The sequence below is a fragment of the Arvicola amphibius genome, chromosome 10 (genome assembly GCF_903992535.2).
Source record: "Arvicola amphibius chromosome 10, mArvAmp1.2, whole genome shotgun sequence".
NCBI lineage: Eukaryota > Metazoa > Chordata > Mammalia > Rodentia > Cricetidae > Arvicola > Arvicola amphibius.
In genome coordinates this window covers 6,474,621-6,492,328 of record NC_052056.1, presented here as the reverse complement: position 1 = coordinate 6,492,328, position 17,708 = coordinate 6,474,621, and the positions used below count along the sequence as shown (strand labels likewise).

At 48.7% G+C, this 17,708-nt stretch overlaps 1 protein-coding gene across 3 annotated transcripts in view; it reads left to right on the top strand.

The window, feature by feature from the left end:
* Itsn1 (intersectin 1) overlaps window positions 1-17,708 on the top strand; it is a 179,817-nt gene that overhangs the window by 120,056 nt on the left and 42,053 nt on the right. For 2 of the 3 annotated variants that reach the window (XM_038345999.1, XM_038345997.1), the window contains exons 22-27: window positions 1,976-2,181; window positions 2,945-3,027; window positions 6,478-6,644; window positions 9,479-9,524; window positions 11,314-11,435; window positions 16,202-16,319. In XM_038345999.1, coding sequence (XP_038201927.1) covers window positions 1,976-2,181; window positions 2,945-3,027; window positions 6,478-6,644; window positions 9,479-9,524; window positions 11,314-11,435; window positions 16,202-16,319 — 742 coding nt within the window. The remainder of the gene's footprint in view (window positions 1-1,975; window positions 2,182-2,944; window positions 3,028-6,477; window positions 6,645-9,478; window positions 9,525-11,313; window positions 11,436-16,201; window positions 16,320-17,708) is intronic. The other variant, XM_038345998.1, reaches the window with a different exon arrangement.

Below are 17,708 nucleotides of genomic sequence, written 5' to 3'. Positions count from 1 at the left end.
TCCAAGGGGTTGGAGGCCGTCCGGGAAAGCAGACATGGGGAGAAGCAGCCAGTGCCCTAAAGGGAGCCGTGGGGAAGGGTGGCTGCACAGCAGGCCTTTGCCTCTGCCCACATTTGGCACTTAAGCATATCTCATCGGTGCTCAGTGACCAAGGCGGTGCTGTGGGTGAGCCAGGAACGAGAGCTGTGGAGCCAAGAGCGAGATTTAAACTCGTGAAGGACTGAGGTGTGCTCATCAAAGGGTGCTGAGGGCAAGGAAGAGGCCGTCTTGGATAAGTAGGGTCGGTCTCTGGGTGACTGGAGGACAGGGAAAACCATCCCGAGTGCGGTGAGGTAAGAGGAAGTTGAGGACTCTGCTGGTTTGTGAGGGGTGGAGCAGAGAGGTCACAGAGTGACAGGACGCTCAGTGCTCAGTGCGAGTGAGCGAGCCCTGGGGCCTGCGGAGTGGAGAGGAAGTGGACAGGGCAGACCAGGGTCCCGATAACCCTGCTCTCCATTCTCTGGCCATGCTGCCCAGCCCAGGACTAGGGATCATGGTGCTGCAGAGGGCTTTCTGAACATATGGCCGCCTCGGAAGAGTGCCACCCCCTTGGGAGATGTGGAAACCAGGGCTTCGAGAAGTCCGTCCATTGCCTAGGTGTCATGGGAGCTGAATCTGGGGTTCAGCCCTCGCATTGCAATCTTGTCTGACCCCGGGCTGCCTCAGAAACCCACATAGGGAAAGAGTCTCAAGGGAGACATCCCAGACTTTTGTAAAGGCACAGAGCAAATGGCTTCCCTTCCGTTCTGGCCCGGAAGTCCTAAAGTAGTTGGGCGGACTAGACAAGGTGGAAGCTCCGTGGATCAGTGGGCGAGGAGGAAATGGGAGGCAAAGAATAGTGGTCTTGGGGCTAATGTGAAAGAGAGTCAAAATGTGTAGGTATAGGGACGGAAGAATCTGTGCAGAGCAAGGGTTAGAGTCACGGACACACTCATGGACTCTACTGACCAAGTTTTAAGTTTCCTGTTTTGCCCAGTCAGATCTTAACACAGAAATAAAATCACTTCAGTCAAGCGCAGACAACTCTGGACCAACTCTCCTTGCGCGTTAACTGTTGTTCTTTGTCCATTTATGTGGACAGTTAAAGTGGGACTTGTTTGATTTCTTTAATTATCGTCATGATTTTTAAATAGACAATAAGTGCCTCACCTGCCTTTGCAGCCTTGTCTCCTGCCCCACTGCCCACAGCCCCGGATCCTGCTTCTTCTCCTGGACCACCTGCAGTGCGCTCAGCCTGCCACCTCAAGGCCTTTGCCTGTGCTCTGCCTTTGGCCTGGGGTGCCCTTCTGCAGCACTGGCTCTCAGAACGCTTCTCGTCCCTCCAGGCCTGCCTCTTTCCCTGTAAAACTGACCCTGGGGTCCCGAGGCAGGCTCTGTCCTTGCCTCTCTGGTCCCGCAGCGAAGCAGGAGACCTTTTGTGCAGTGTATCTTGCTCCTCCAAATGATATATTTAGCTGTTTTTATCTCTTCCTTGTATACTAAGTTCCTTACTAGAGGATATTCTTATAGCACTTTAAGGTTAATAAAATGCTTATCCCAAACTATGTGGAGAGAGTAGAAGTGATGTTTTCTTCATCCTTATAACCCCACAATGTCTAGACTTCTGGGGGGAAAGCAAGTACAGTCCAGTGCATGGCCTGTTTACATATGTCCACCCACGAAATACCATCCAACTCCTAAAGTGCCTGCCCCATTACGTTGAAATATAAAAGACACACGGCTAGAGCTGCTGAAGAAGGAAGGCTGCATGGGGGCTCTGGGAACAGCTGGCAGTTTTGTCTCCACGTTTAAGTGCACAGTTACGGAGAAGCCACGAGGTACCTAGACTCGTGCCAGGCAGAGGCAGTGTCTCTGGCTGTGTGTGCACTCTGTGCACATCTGTCTTGGTTGGTAAGAAGCTGCGGTGTAACACGGGTCTTTATGTCATTCCACACAGGGTGAAAAAGTGGAAGGGCTGCAAGCACAAGCCCTGTATCCTTGGAGAGCCAAAAAAGACAACCACTTAAATTTTAACAAAAATGATGTCATCACCGTTCTGGAGCAGCAAGACATGTGGTGGTTTGGAGAAGTTCAAGGTCACAAGGGTTGGTTCCCCAAGTCTTACGTGAAACTCATTTCAGGGCCCGTCAGGAAAGCTTCAAGGTACTTTATTTATCTGCTTCTATTTGATGAAAACCACATTAGAAATTATTATTTGCACTAGTTAAGATTCATTGGTGGGAACCGCAGGACGACTGTCCTCTAAAAAGTTAGAATGTGTGTATGAAGGACAGAAAGGGACCTGTTCACATGAGCCATTGCTTTCTTCTGGCAGAGAAACCTGTGTGTCATGCTGTACATTGACCTGTCTAAGAATCCCTGAGCTGATCGGAATATGACTCTTTATGCTTAGTACCCAGTACAGTGCTGAATGCATCCAAATACTTAAGATCAAGGCATTTGGGACGTCAATGGAAGAATGAGTGAATGGCTTTCTTCATTAGCGTGTGCATGTGTCATAGAACCCACAAGGTTGTTACTGTTTATTCCAACACGTAAGGGTGTCCAGAACCAGCTGGGAGTTCTAAGGGGACACCACTAACAGAAATACCCATGACATCTGCTAGTTAGTGCTGAAGAGACTGGCATTGAGCTTGTGTCCAACACAATAGGAGGAGCAGCAGTGTGGGCTTGTGTGTCCTGTGTAGTCAGGGGGAGAAGGAGTTGTGTGGGCTTGTGTGTCCTGTTCAGTCAGGGGGAGAAGCAGCGGTGTGGGCTTGTGTGTCTCTAGTGCCCTTCTTGTGTCCTAGCCCAGTTACTGCTGACTGCTACAGCTGTGGATTTTCACAGCTTTCAAAGAGAAAAGCAGTGTTGTTTGGCGCTCTCAGGTGAGATTTTAAAATGTTCTTCCCTTCTCTTCTTACAGCATCGATACTGGCCCTACCGAAAGTCCTGCTAGCCTAAAGAGAGTGGCTTCCCCGGCAGCCAAGCCAGCTGCTCCTGGAGAAGGTGAGGCCCTGGCGTGTTAAGCTCTGTAGGAGGCTGAGCACATTATGGCAGTGACCATCCAAAACTGGATTCTCTAACTACACCTGGCAGTGAGGGAAACCCACTGCATTCATGAAGGGTCGAGTTCTGAGCGTGTGTCAGTCACGGCTTTGCTTCCCATGTAGCCCTTTGTCTGATCTGCGTGGATAATTGTATCACTTTAAACTGACTGCACAGCCCTCGGAAGCTCTCAGAACACCGTGAGTGCCGTGGGTACACCCAGCAGCGGCAGATCGCTTCTCTGTGCTATGTGAATGGCCCAGCCGGATTATTTAGGCCTGAAGCATTGGTTTTCAGTCTCTACTACACAAATAATTGATTGCCTTTCCCTTCTGATCTTTGTTATATGCCGGGCTGTAGAAGGAGGCACTTCTTAAAGTTTTAGAGATGACCCAGGTCTGTATAACTGAGGCCTCACCGGTCACTCCACGCCCACTGCAGTCATCACCTGGTGCCCGCTGACCGGGCCACCTGAGCTAAGCGTCTGAGTGACAGTGAGTAGGCTCCTTAGTTAGAGGTGTCCGTGGAGGTGTGTGGTGATCTGTTCACTGGTGTCTGGAATCTGTACGTGACAACAGAATGTGCTTCGTGCGCTGTGGCGAAGCTGTGTTCCTTAGAAGCGTGGCCAGCAGAAAATCAAGTTCTTGGAATAACTGCTTCAGCGGAGGCAGCGCAAATGAAGGGTGACCACTAGTTCTGACTCCCAGGAACACTAGGACAGTCTTAAGACTTCTTAAAATAATTGTTTAGTTTGTGGGCATCGTTACAAAACTTCATCACGACTAAAAAAATTCCAACATTTTCCACATAACTATTGTTATTTTTTATTTCTATATGACTATATTATTATGTTAACGCTATTAGGATAATCATCTTTGTACATTCATACTTTCTAAATAATTATTTTAGCACCATTAGAAAAAGGCAAAAATCTTTTTCGATATAGCATGCCTTCAGCCTAATTAAAAGCAAATTTTACCTCTTCTTCAAAACAAAACAACAGCAGCGAAATCTTGTGTATTATCTGTCAACAGGTCTCACTAGAGGGGGAATTCATATTTTGGCTCTCTCATAGTAATTATGTAATCTCAGTCATGCCTCAACTTCATCTGTGAAGCGGGCATAATAATCACCCTTTTCAGGGGAAATTATTGCAGGGATTATGAGGTAAAATGTATACAGCATTTAGAGTGAAAGCCAGTAAGTGTCCGCCCCTTTTCTGTTTGCCTCGTGTGCTTGCTTACTGGGGGAGGCAGAGCAGTAAGCGTTCTCATCCGACAGCAGTGTGGAAGGAACACATACAGAGACTGCAGCACATGAGGTCTTAGAAGTAGGTCACTGCGGACCCTCACTCACTCTTCCAGTCAGGCAGCAGAGCAGAGGCAGTTCCCACCTAGGTGGTGGCTGCGTGGCATTAGAAAAGCCGGGAAGCTTGCTGGCCTCGTGGAAGGAGAGCTTATAGGAGCCTCTTGTTAATAATACATCAAACATCATCTCATTTAAACTGTAGATTTCAATTATCCATTTGGATAGGTCAAAGTAGTGGCTTGGAACTGGCCTGTGCCCATCTCTTTAGTGTCTCCTGAAAGGGGAGCCTGCTGGGAGCCCCCTGAATTCTCTCATGGACTCTGGTGTCCCACAGCCTTGTGCAGGATGGGGTGGGGCATGCGAACTCTCTTCGTCCTTGCAGGCCCCTTACGTTTTGCAGCGTTGCGCTCAGCTAGCGGTCCCACTTCTGAGTTTCCTAAACATTTTGAAAGATACTCCACAATTTTAAATGGATTTAAAGAAGGTGATTTATATATTGGATAATCTGGGAAAGATACAGAATGCCCAGAATCATGTCAGAAGTAGCTGGATGGGAGTGAGCGGTGAACGGGAGCAGACATGACCGTCAGTGTCCAGAATACTGAGAAGTCAAATACGTGCGAGAGTGAAAGGAGAAGGCCCTGTGAGCTGCGATCTCCATGGGCGTGCTATGGTTTCCCAGTGTTAACTGTGGATCTTCACGTTACCAGGGAGGCCCAAGGGCAGCTGGGGGACCGTGGTCAGTGTGGATCTAGCAGTCCGTGCTGGCTCAAGCACAGGTCGCCGGTCCTCTGAGGGAGATCTTTGTGGTTAAGGATGCCTGTTTAGCTCAGACCCTAGGGGTTTGTTTCTGTGTACTTCAGTTTTCATTAGGACAAAATGTTCACGTTAGGGAGGAGCTGGCAAGACGGCTCAGTAGGTAAAGTGCTCGCAGCTGTGCCTGACAGCCTGCGTGTGATCCCAACTCTACAGTGGAGGGGAGACCCGACTGCTGACCCTGGCATCTGACCTCCAGATGAGCCACAAACACAATAAATGTGAAATTGGCCAGTGGAGATATCTCTATGCCAACGTTCCAGCTGCTAGCCAACCTTGCACTCTGCTTTGAAGGGTATTGACTCATGTAAGATATGTTACAATGTAACAATACAGGCTTTCCCGAGAGTAAGCTTTATGAAAAACTTGATTTATACTACTTTTTAAAAATGTATAAAGGCCTAGGACAAAGTGGATAAAACATAGAAATAAGAAACATGTGCCTCTTTCTGTAAATCTTCTGTACTTAATGACTATGACTTTGTTCTGAGCCTCAGGGTCAGTTCAAAGCAAAGCAGAGTTCTCCTTAGAGTCACAGGGAGACGTTCCTGTGGATCGCACCTCTGCAGCTCCAGTCCCTAGCTCTTACTCCTTGAGACAAAACCACATGAGGAGTAATTGCTAATAAGCTTGTTAGAAACGATTGGCTATTTCCTTGGGTTAGGAAAATGTTACTTTTGTCATCAATCCCTGTACCTGCTCATGCAACTTGAGTGACAAGCAGATGTCCAGCTGTAACCACTGCCTACCGTTTAACTCTTAAACAGTCCCCGACCATTTATATACACAGCAATATATGTCTCAGACATTCACTCGGGCACTTAAATAGCGAAAGGTGTATCATTTGATTGATGTAAAGGGTGAAGTGTATCTGAAAGTCTGAAATACAGATATTTGCACGCCAAGAGCCTGCATGTGAGCACGCCCTACCCTGTACATAGCACAAAGTAGGCAATCAATGTTAGCTAAAGCTAAATGAGAAACATTTTTTATTTAAAGAGGTGATATATGTAAACAGATCTTGACCCTCGGTCAGGGGATGTGCAGTGCCTTTGGTTTGTGTCCTGCGGCTGGATCCTTGCAGAGGTTCCTCTCTGCCTTCACTGCATGTGTGTGGGCGGTGGGGGAGCGGAGCCCAGGAATGGCACAGCCCTGTGTTTTAATCTGTGGCTAGTGTTTCTCAAATGGATCTCACCCTGACTTCCTGAGTCATAAATTTGCTTTTGCAAAGCTGTCTGGGATGTCTTTAAACAATCAAGCTCTCTCCGTATCTCAATATTTCTCCAGAATTTATTGCCATGTACACTTACGAGAGTTCTGAGCAAGGAGATTTAACCTTTCAGCAAGGGGATGTGATTTTGGTTACCAAGAAAGATGGTGACTGGTGGACGGGCACAGTGGGCGACAAGTCCGGAGTCTTCCCTTCTAACTATGTGAGGCTTAAAGACTCAGAGGTAAACCCACATTAACTGTTTCCTCTCCCTCTCTCTGTGTGGTGGTTCTCTTGGTGGGGAGTTGATGTTTGACCGTGGAACACTGTTGGGTTCTGCTGAGTTCTGGATTGCTATGGTAACTGAAGTGTGTGACCGTGTCCTTTGGTGCCGTGGAGCAAGCTCTGGCTTCCTCCATGCAGAACTCCAGGGTTCAGTGGAGACTGCACCAGGGGCTCTCTCCATCGCTCTGTTCCAGTGTGCAGAGCTGATGGTGTTCCTTCCTGTGACCAGTTTATGATCGCTTGATTAGCTCTCCATGGCCGTTAGCTTTTAGATGTGCACAGCAGCCCTTGGATGTAAATGCGGGTGTTCTGGTTCTGCTCTGTGCTTTGTCTTAATATACAAAGACATTAAGTTCCAAGAGGTTGGTACGTTTGGGGCAATGCCACTATCCTTAGATATCTGATTGCATAGGATGTGGTCTTGAGTTGGTGCAAACTTAATGAAATAGTTGGGGTTGGAGGGTTTTATAGTGGCCAAGTACAAGTAAGGGATTTTCGTGGTATGATTATAGCCTTTTAATAGACCTGTAGAGACAAACCAGCAGGAATGAACCTGAGTTTTTTTTTAAGGATAGTGAATCCGTAGCTGTTTTCTTTTACCCCTCACAATCTCCTCGGCACTGAGAGAGAAGCTGGCAGGGCCTGTGGAGCAAGCTGCTTCACTGAGAGTAAGCAGGTGGAAAAGGCACACGCTGCCTCTTAAATGCCAGGCCGGGAGTGTGCACCGGCTTCTGCTCTAGGCCCTTGTGCTCCTAGTGGCTTTGGTGAGGATGGGCCCAGCGACTTCTGCAGTACACTTGCCACTGGCCTTTCCACCCCAGGAATGATTCTGTGTGCTTTAAAACGGAGCTACAATGCTTGCTGTGGTAGGAGAGCAGTTTGCTAACTTTTGGGCGTTTGTAAGTCTGCCCGCCCTCAGGGAGCTCCGCAGGAAGAAGCCGGGGAGGAGTCATTTTCCCCTGTCAGACCGCTGGCTTGTGGACTCCCTAGACCTAGAAAGGGAAAATCCAGCGCTTCCCTGGGTGGGCAAGTTGGCCTTAGATTATGCAGCTGGTACTTCAGAGATAGGACGCTACAGTTCCTGCCGTGAGGTCACCTTTTGGAACAGGTGGAATACAAAAAGCCATTTGGTTTGCATCCAAACTTATTTTTAATTTATCCATTGACATTTTACTGAAGTTTCCTGTATATGTATGTATGTAGGTAGGTAGGTAGGTAGGTAGGTTGATAGATAGATAGATAGATAGATAGATAGATAGATAGATAGATAGATAGATAGATATAAATAGGTGTATACAAAGATAGTCTTGATACATATTAAAGTAACAAGAAAAATAAGCTGTTATACAGAAAAATATAAAGGCTATTTCTTACATTATATTTTAATAAATTACAGCTTTCTTTCTAAAAGCATCTGAAGCCCTTAAACAGGAACAACCTGTGCTGGCTTTGAAAGGCCAGCCGACCTGTGAGGAGTTTCCTGCCACGGTTGTCAGTTATTAAATTATTGGCTATGGGATAACTACCAGTTAAGATTTTTAGATAAAATATATTCAAATGACAATAAAAATACGAAGTTCGGTGTGAGAGCAAAGCTTCCTACAAACTTAAAAGGAAACAGTGGGGACAACAGGCTGGGCCTGTAGGCTGAGGAGCTGCCCTTCCATCCCTTCCTCCCTGCGGCTTCTCCAAGGGAAGATGCTGAAGCCCCTGACTTGTGGCAGGCAGTGTCCCTTGCTTTCCTCTGTGTGTGGAACGTGGGAATTATTATAAACCCACATTCGGGAAGTAACTGATTCTTTCATTGCTATTCTTTATTTGATATTTAGGCCATAAAAATAGCAAGAAAATTGATAGTTTATAATTGTGCTCATTAATTAAAGCTCACTAGTTAGAATAAAAATTCATTTCAAACTGTTCCTGTTCAGTGGTCATTCGATTTCAGTGGCCAGAAATATAGCAGCATTGGTAAAATGGGTTCCTTGTTGGCATAATGCACATTTTTATCTTTACAGTGACTGCCTTGGTTTATTAAATCCTTCGCTTTATTTCCATTGAAATGCTTAATTTACTACAAGGGTAGGCACTCAAGGGGGAGCATTAATTGACAATAAAGCACTTTGTCACACAGATTAGATTCTGGCCCCTGTCCTGGCTCTCATGGTCTCTACTGGCTGACTCAGCTGGGTTAAAGTTCCATGGCTATCCGGGAGGAATTCAACCCCAGAGTGTTTCTGGAACACTCAGTAGTTGGGAAAAAACATGGTTTGCTTCTACAATTGTGCTTCCAGCATAGAGAGAGAAATGTTGGTGCTCAGACAGTGTGAAATTGGGTAGAAACACCGTGCAGGGGAGCAGTGAGGGGGAAGGGTGGGACCCCTCCTCCCGACGCTGGTTCAGCCCCTTAAATCCTGGTGTGAATAGAGGGAGAGAGACACCAGTGCTTTCATGTGTGAGTCTGGGTGGGGGCTCTGGTGTCTGCAGGAGCCTCCTGTCTAGCCATGCGGACATAGGTACCGGGAACTGTGAGGGGAGCGTCGTCCTCCTGTCGTGGGGCCGGATCCAGGGTGTAGCCTGACCCTGAGCCTCCAGGCCTGCAGGACTACACGCTTGCTCTGTCACAGAGTAAAGGCCACCTGTGTGCAGCGTCCTCCTGATACACGTGTTCCCATGCTCCCCCTGAGTGAAAAGAGGGACTTAAGGGCTCTAGTGGATTGTGTTGTTAATTATTTTTTTTTAAGTTGTGCAATCACCTCTTCAGCATGCAAATGAGACCTTCTGCTCTGTTTTAAGGGCTCTGGAACTGCTGGGAAAACAGGGAGTTTAGGAAAAAAACCTGGTAAGTTACAAACCCCCATGCCTGTGTTTCAGCAATGAATGCACTTGGAAGTAGCTCCCAACCTTGTTTACTGCAGCCAGAAATCTAAGTAGAAGTGAAGGAATCTCCCCTGACAGTGCCTGGGTGACCCTCCCCTGCTAGTTAGTGTATGTGGCTGTGAAGTGGGGAGTGGCAGGAAGCCGTTAGACTGCAGGGTCAGCTGCCTGGGGGCAGATGCCCACGAAGCCCCGGTGGCACCAGCAGTGGTGAGCAGAGTTGCAGCAGACAGCGCCACATGGTGGGTTTCATCCATTTAGCATCAGGTGGTTTTCCCCCGACAAACATTGAAGGTACAAAATGAAAGGCGTGCCTCAGAAGCTAGATTTGTAGTTTATTTAAGCAAAATCACATGTTCTATTAATAGTGGAATGAAAGGGGAGGAAGCAGCTGTGAAATGGCTGGTCTGGCCCGTCTTCCCAGCCAAGGTCCTTAGGAAATTATAGGTCTGAACGGGCACTGCTGTGCCAGAGGAGCGACAAGCTCAGCTCCTGTTGGAGCCAGAGCACATGGCTGAATCTGCTCTTTCTGGGAATTGTCTACAATTTCAACATCTATCCTTGCAGAGGGTCCAGTATTTTATACAGTACTCAGGTGGGCCTCGCTCTACCCTGACACTAGCAAGCTGCTCGGGGATATGGGCTCTTCAAAATGCTAGGGCAGATCGCTGGCCCGTATGCCAGGTCCTTTGAGGAGCAGAGACAGCTGGTGCCAAATAGGACGCTAATTGGGACTGTCTCCAAATGAAAAACTTGGAATCTAGAGCTTGTCCTTGGCATGCCAGAGGAGTGTCCTCACCCCACAAACTCCCCGCTCAAGCTCTTGGTTGGAGCCAGAGTAGCCATGAGCTGGGCCCCAGGCCTTTTGCCTTCCTGGGTTTTCTGAAACCCCAAGCATCCCCTCCCACTGTGTTGGCCAGCCTCAGACTGCAGGACAGAGTAATATGACTTGTTAAAGGGGCAGAATGTGCTCTGGACAAGTGGAATGGTAGATATTGGAGCTTGGGTCCTCTCCCACCCCCTCTCTTTCTGTCTTTCTGTGTTTCGTTACTCCTTCCTGCCATCCTTTCTGTCCTTTCTACTCTTTCAGTTCATTGAGATGGGGTGAGTGCAGAAGAGTAAACAGTTTGTTACATATCACTTCCGCATGCAGGGAGCTGTAGCCTCAGAGTCTCGGCTGTGGTCCTCCCGGGAGTGTTCTCATAGGACCTTTAAGATTCAGGGAAACTAGAGAACTATTTGCATGCTTTATTTCTATACAGAATTACTGTTTTTGGTTAAGTTCTCATAACACTGTTTCTCTTGTAACAAAAAGAAGTTTAACTAATGGCTCTGTGATGCGTGGAGAGCTCCTAGAATATGAGCCGTGGCTGACTTGACTCTGTTGGACATGTGTAAGTGAGCTGCAGCCAGGTTCCTGAGGAAAAGTAAATTTCTCCCACTAGTGTCCAAGCAAAGGGAAACATCCTTGAGATTCACAGAGCTGGGGGGAGCAGGCACCTGGCCCTTCTTCGGGGTTCATAGTAACTGGGATTTGACAGGAAGCATAGGATAGGCAGGATGGAACTTCATGGCAGGGAGCTGCTGAGTCAGGAGACTGAGGGGCCCACGGCAGCCTGAGCTGAGTGGAGAGGTGTGTTTGGACTGTCTTCTGGGAGAGGCCAAGACGCGGTGCCTTTGGTCCTGGCCGTGTCGCCCTGGAGCTCCTTCCCCAACTCTGACAGTGCGCTACAGCATTTGATCTTGTTTTCCAGAAATCGCCCAGGTTATTGCTTCCTACACCGCTACTGGTCCCGAACAACTCACCCTGGCTCCTGGTCAGCTGATTTTGATCCGGAAAAAGAACCCAGGCGGATGGTGGGAAGGAGAGCTGCAGGTTAGTGTCTCTGTTTATGTAAAAATCTCCGTCCAGGCGCAAATTTGCAAAGTCTCAAGGAACGGTATTTCACTGCAAAATACAAAGAGTGTCATTGTGTGGCCCTGCACCTGCCGATGGGCTCCTGCGTTCCTGCGTCTGGTTCTCAGAGCAGGGAATGCAGAGATGCCCTCATGTGTCCTGGAGCACAGAAGTAGTGCTTCGTTAGAAGTGGTTTAACACGTGCCATTGGCGGGTGTCCTTCCACACAGACCACATCTGTTCATCATGTTGTTTTCTGAGATGGTGTGTATCAAAATCGTGTTACTCGTCTCACCGCTCCAGGTGACTCCTCTAACTCTCACTTTGAGACACAAAGATATTGTAAAAGGATTATTATTGTGTATCGTGGTAGAGAGTTAGGGTGGGTGTAGAATACCACACTGCTTGTTATTTGAAAGCATACAATGGTAACACAGTTGAGAACTGGGGTACTATCTAGTCAGGTGATTAAAATGGTCATCACCAGTGGGGACAAATGGTCGATATTCATGCAAAACGCTACCTCGTAAGGTCATAGCATCCATTCTGTGTCAGCAGAATTGCACCAACTGAGTCTAACCCTGAGCAAACAGGTAAGTACAGAGTGAAGGATATTGAACCAAATAGCACAGGGAAGGACTGCACGCTTCAAAACATCAACGACTAAACCTATAGAAAGGGGTAAAAGAGATAGTGGCAATATCAGTCTCCCCTGGACTCTGCATGAAAGGAAGCCAGGGGAGGAGTATAGAGGCCGGGCTAGATCAAATTACTACAGCATTGCTGGCTTTCCTGAAGCATAGTTAGTCTACAGCTCAGTTTTTTCTAATGTGATTCATTTTTTTTAACACCTGCCTGAAATACTGATTTTGAAATATTGATATTACATATTGAAATATGTTAGGTTAAAGAACCATGGTTTGGGGACTAAAGAAATGACTCTGATTAAGACCTGAAATAGGTTTCTGGTAACCACATCAGGCAGCTAACAGCCTGGAGTTTTAGCTCCAGGGGATCTGATGACCTCTTCTGGCCTCTTTGGGTATACACACACACACACACACACACACACACACACACACACTACTAATAGATTTTTTTTTTTTAAGATCTGTGATGTGAGAACCTGATAGTCAAGTGGTTCAGGAACAAGACAAGAGAGAGGGTGAGGAGGCTGGAAGACACACGGATACGGACGTAGAGAGGACCCACAGATGGTGGGGCAGCTGGGGTAGGCATTAGCAGGGGGTCCTCGTAAACAGTGCAGGCATGTTCTGTGCTCTGCCATTATCTCCTTGTTATCGGGAGTTAAGTGTGCTCCACCATTACTAGTGAAGATGAGACTGGACACTCCTTGTGTTTCAAATCTCTGGAAGCCCTGGAGCCACCATACACTCATGTCCGCACATAGGAGCAGATGCACATAAGAGGCTGGAGCCACCATACACGCATGTCCGCACATAGGAGCAGGTGTACAAAAGAGGCTGGAGCCACCATACACGCATGTCCGCACATAGGAGCAGATGCACATAAGAGGCTGGAGCCACCATACACGCATGTCCGCACATAGGAGCAGATGCACATAAGAGGCTGGCCTGCTGGCCCTCACACAGGAAATGCCTTGCTCCTACCCACCCTCTTCTCACTCTGAACACCAGTCTGGGACTGCAGGCTCCACCTGGCTTCGTTCCATTGGCACTCCTCCCTTCATGAAGGAAAGTATGGGCCACAGCTCACCACATAGGCATTCCTTAGTAGCCTGCCAAAGGGCTGAGTGCCCAGCAGCTGTCCCGGTTAGTATACAAGGGATGCATACAGTGTTTCTCCTTAGTCTAGCACTGGGGCCTACTGCATAACACAGGAGGTCCCCACTTGTGAACTGGTCATTTATAGCAGCGCCCTTGTGAGAACGCTGTGTCCCTATAGAATGAGCCCAGGATAACTCTGCCATCGTGATGTGCCCCCAGTCTGCTTATCACATTAGCCAGTTTTCGTGTGGCTCTGAGCAGGATGGTGTGACAGACAGATAAGTCTGAGACAGGAGGCTGGGTGTTGGCCATGGAGCTCAGAGGACTGGGTGGGGTGGTGAGCGTCCTTGGGGAGGAGAAGGGCTGGCTGCAGCTCTCCAGCCATGCATGCTTCTATGCTCACAGCTGTGTCCAGGCCCTTCCCGAGTGAGGAAGGAGGACCCATACTGTGCTGAGCTGGACCTAGGAGGAAAGAAATGCTCTCAAGCCATATTCTGTAGCTTGACTGATGGTAGGCTTACACAGGGAGCTGTCTGGTGGGCAGCCAGAGATCCTGGCCAGAAGCACCATACTTGTTGAGGAATCCAACCCTGGGTCCCAGAAACCCGTTCTACTTTCTGTGAGGAGTAGGGAGCTGCCGTGTTTCTTTCTTGCTCTTTCATTGTAGACACTGTCTCACTGTGGAGCCTTGGCTGGCCTGGAGCTCACCATATAGACCTGCCGGCCCGTGCCTCCCAAGTGCTGGGATTGAAGGCATACACTACCACTCCCAGCCTCGACTTGCTTTTGAGGCAGGGTCTCGCTGTGTAGCCCAGGCTGGACTCAGACTTGCAAGTCTCCTGTTCCTGCCTCAGATGCTAGGATTGCAGGCTTGTGCCCCCAGTCCTAGCTCCCATTCTGCTCAGTCCAGTCAGCCGTCCCGTGCATCTGTGTCTTTACTGCTGCTTGCCTCTGGTCCATGCGTTCTCCTGTTCAGAGCGTTGTCATGACTCCTGCCGCTTTCTTCACCATCCCTGTGGACCTGCCTCTTCTTCCCTTTGCAGCAGCATGCCCACTCTGTCTCATTTGACAGTTTGTCTGGGACAGCCACACCCCTGGGCCTCGGGCCCTCCCCACGGGCCTCTGATTCCTCAAGAGCTAGCCATACCTCACCCACTCCAAAGGGCTTTTAGAACCAGCAGCACCGCACTCTCCTCTGACCATGGGGTTGGTCTCATGCGGGCACCAGTCAGTGCCGGGCGTGACTTAGACTCACGCTTGTTTTTGTTTCCACACTTGGGATTGTCTCTGGCTTGACTCCTTAAAGAAGCGTGTATTTTAGTTTAGCCCTCACACCCCTTGCACATCAACACAGTGGTAATAACATTGGTCCTCACAGGAAAGTAGGAGGCTTGCTGTGTGTCCAGGAATGTCCCTTACAGAGACTGTCAGCATGGACACACAGCAGAGAAGGGGAAGGAGTTCAGTTCCTGCCCCTGTAAAGCTAGAGGTGGGGCAGAAGAGTCCGGGAGCCGTGCAGCAGTACACCATACAGCCGTGTAGAGCAGGGATAGCTAAGCAGACACAGCGCTCATCAGCAGGTGCACCATGCAGAGCGAGGCAGTCTGGAGCCAAGGACATGACTCCTATCTGACCAACCAAATCTTAACTGTGCACTAGAGCTAACCCAGCCTCTCCTCCTTAATGACCTGCTGACTGGAGGGTAGAGCTATGAGGTGGTGGTATCGGTTTTATTTATCTATTTGGGGAATAGGTGTCACAGTCATGTATGTGTGTGTGCCACATGTATGCTTGGTGTTCATGGAGGCCAGAAGAAAGTACCTGATCCTCTTGAACTGGAATTGCAGACAGTGGTTAGTTGCCACGAGGGTGCTGGGAACTGAACCCAGGACCTCAAGAAAGAGCCAGTGCTCTTAACTGTTGAACTGAATCTTCTGCCCTGACAGGTATTTTTTATCACATTTCTTCTGGAGATGTGTGTGTGTGTGTGTGTGTGTGTGTGTGTGTGTGTGCGCGCACGCGCGCAAGTGCATTTGTGTGGTGCTTTCTCCTGACAGTAGGAATAGACAAAGACAGCCTCTTGCGTCTTCATACCTCCACGTCCTGTGCCGTTTCTGATACTGTAAAGATGCTCAGTAGAGGGCTCCTGGGCCGAATCAGGCTGTGAAGTGCAGGAGAAGGGTGCCAGTTGGGAACGTGAATGACGCTGGAAACTAAGACAGTGGGAAGATCTTGCCGCCATCTGGGAGCCTGATGGTCTCTGAAACAGTGTCAAGTTGAACACTTGTGTTCTGTAGACGCTATGCGTTGTCTGCCATCTACGTGGAGAATTCAGGCATGGTAGTGAGTCTTGGCTTAACATCAGCTAGGGTGTAGCCCTGGGACTGTCGTGTCTCTTTTCAAGCTCAGTTCAGGCTTCTCAAAATCAAGAATAACAACACTGTAGCCTCAGGAGCCGTCCTGTAGACCAAGGCATCTTAGATGCCAGGTTTCTTGAACACTCGTGGCATTAATCAGAACGTCTGCATTACCTGATGTAGCAGTAAATTGCTAACTAGTTTTCTATCCTATTAAAAATAATTTTATCTTTGTGTGTATGAGTATTGCCTAAATGTATATCTGTGCACCGCTTGCATGCCTGGTGCCCATGGAGGCCAGAAGGTGTCAGATCCCCCAGAACTGGAGTTACAGACAACTGTAAGGTGCCAGTGGGGTCCTCCAGAAGAGCCAGTACTCTGAGCCCTAAGCCATCACTCCAGCCCTTAGCTTTCTGTCTTAGCTACATTACAGACATAATATCCTGAATGTGTGATCTACATAGTCCAGCTCTGCCCATCAATGGCTGCTGCAGTTTGAACGGAACGGCCATGTTTGATTTCTGCAGCAGTTTGTATCTCTTTGTATCTCAGCTCAGTGTGAGTGTTGTCCTGCTACAAAGCAGGTTGTGTGAGAAAGATAGGCTTTCATTGCTATAAAACGTTATTATTTTCTTCTTAGGCTCGAGGGAAAAAGCGCCAGATAGGCTGGTTCCCAGCAAATTATGTCAAACTTCTAAGCCCTGGAACAAGCAAAATCACCCCAACCGAGCTACCCAAGTCTGCAGCGCTGCCGGCAGGTAAGGCGCCTGCGGGTCGCTCCGCTTCCATTCAGGTTTCTCATCCAAAGTCTCGTGTGATTGTCACATGTGCTTAGCTCTTGTGTTTGCTGACTCTGACCCACAGTCAGTGTGTGACTGGAAGTATGTTTTTCAAAAGCGCCAAGCATCTCCGTAGCCTTTCTGTGCTGGGCACTGCAGAACCCTTGTTGGACTCTTGGGGACATTAAAGCCAGATTTCTCTCTTGATTCCTTCCCGCTCTTTACCCTGGGATTTGGGCCACTGGGCAAGGCAACAGAAAGGCCCCTAAAATAAACTTGTGACATGTGTTGGGGAGAGAGGGGGCTCACTGAGTGGGCAGGACGTTGTTGTGTCTTTTCCTAGAGGGCAGGTAATGGCAGAGGGCTGCAGCTGGCTTGTCTGTTTTCTGATCTGAGACAGTGAGTTAGCTGTGGAAGAGTCACCTAGACTTGGTGACCCCATGGAGATTGTGGACGTTTTGCTCAGTCATCATTTGTGATTGGTGCCTGTTTCATATGTCCCCTGTGAAACTAGCTTTAAACTTGTCCTTGCAAGAAATGTCAGGACCTAAGATGTTATGATTGAACCCTGATCCCCAACTTGTCCTCTTTACATGAGCTGAGGCCTTGTGTGGGCAGTAGTGGGGTGGGGTACCATCTGGATCTGCTGTCCCCTGAGAGACTTGGCAGCCCCCTCTCCTATCAGCTCCTATCAGCTTGCAAGCCCTGTACCATCTGCAGAAGGATTCTCTTCTCTTAGCTGGAGAGTTTGAGAACCTGAAGCTGCATATAGGTTGTTGGTTAAGACTGAAGATGCCAGGGAGTGAGACTGGGTCAACACACTGTGGGACTGAAAGGAAAGGAAAGGTGTTCTTGAGGTGTGGGCGTCTCTGAGACATTAACATACAGCAGAATCACCTCCTAAAGTGCAGGTTTCTCTTTTCACTGAGATTCCGAAGTGTCTGCAGACCAGGTGAGAGCCACATTCCACCTTTAGAATGACCAGGCCCAGGGCTGTAAGCTCAGGGCCAGAGCACTTTTCTAGCTTGCGTGCTTGTGGCCCTGGGATCAATCTTCAGCATCACAAAAGAAGTTGAATACAGACAGGCATGGGCTCTGGCCCCTGGCAGTCTGCGCTGCGCCTCCGCTGTGGGAATTGGGTAGTACCAGCCAGTCCTCCAGAGCCAGCGCTGTGAGTCCCTCCACCGTGCTCAGAATAAAGGTTCCCTTGACTGCTGACAAGTGCCGTGAAAGGGGAAGACGTTATGACATTTAAGACAGGGTAAAATCTTAAAAATGTAGTCCTTCATCTTCCTCTATTGCCACACCACGTAAAGTGAGGCCGGCTGCCCTCACTCGCCCCCTCTGACCCGGGAATGTACCTGCTGC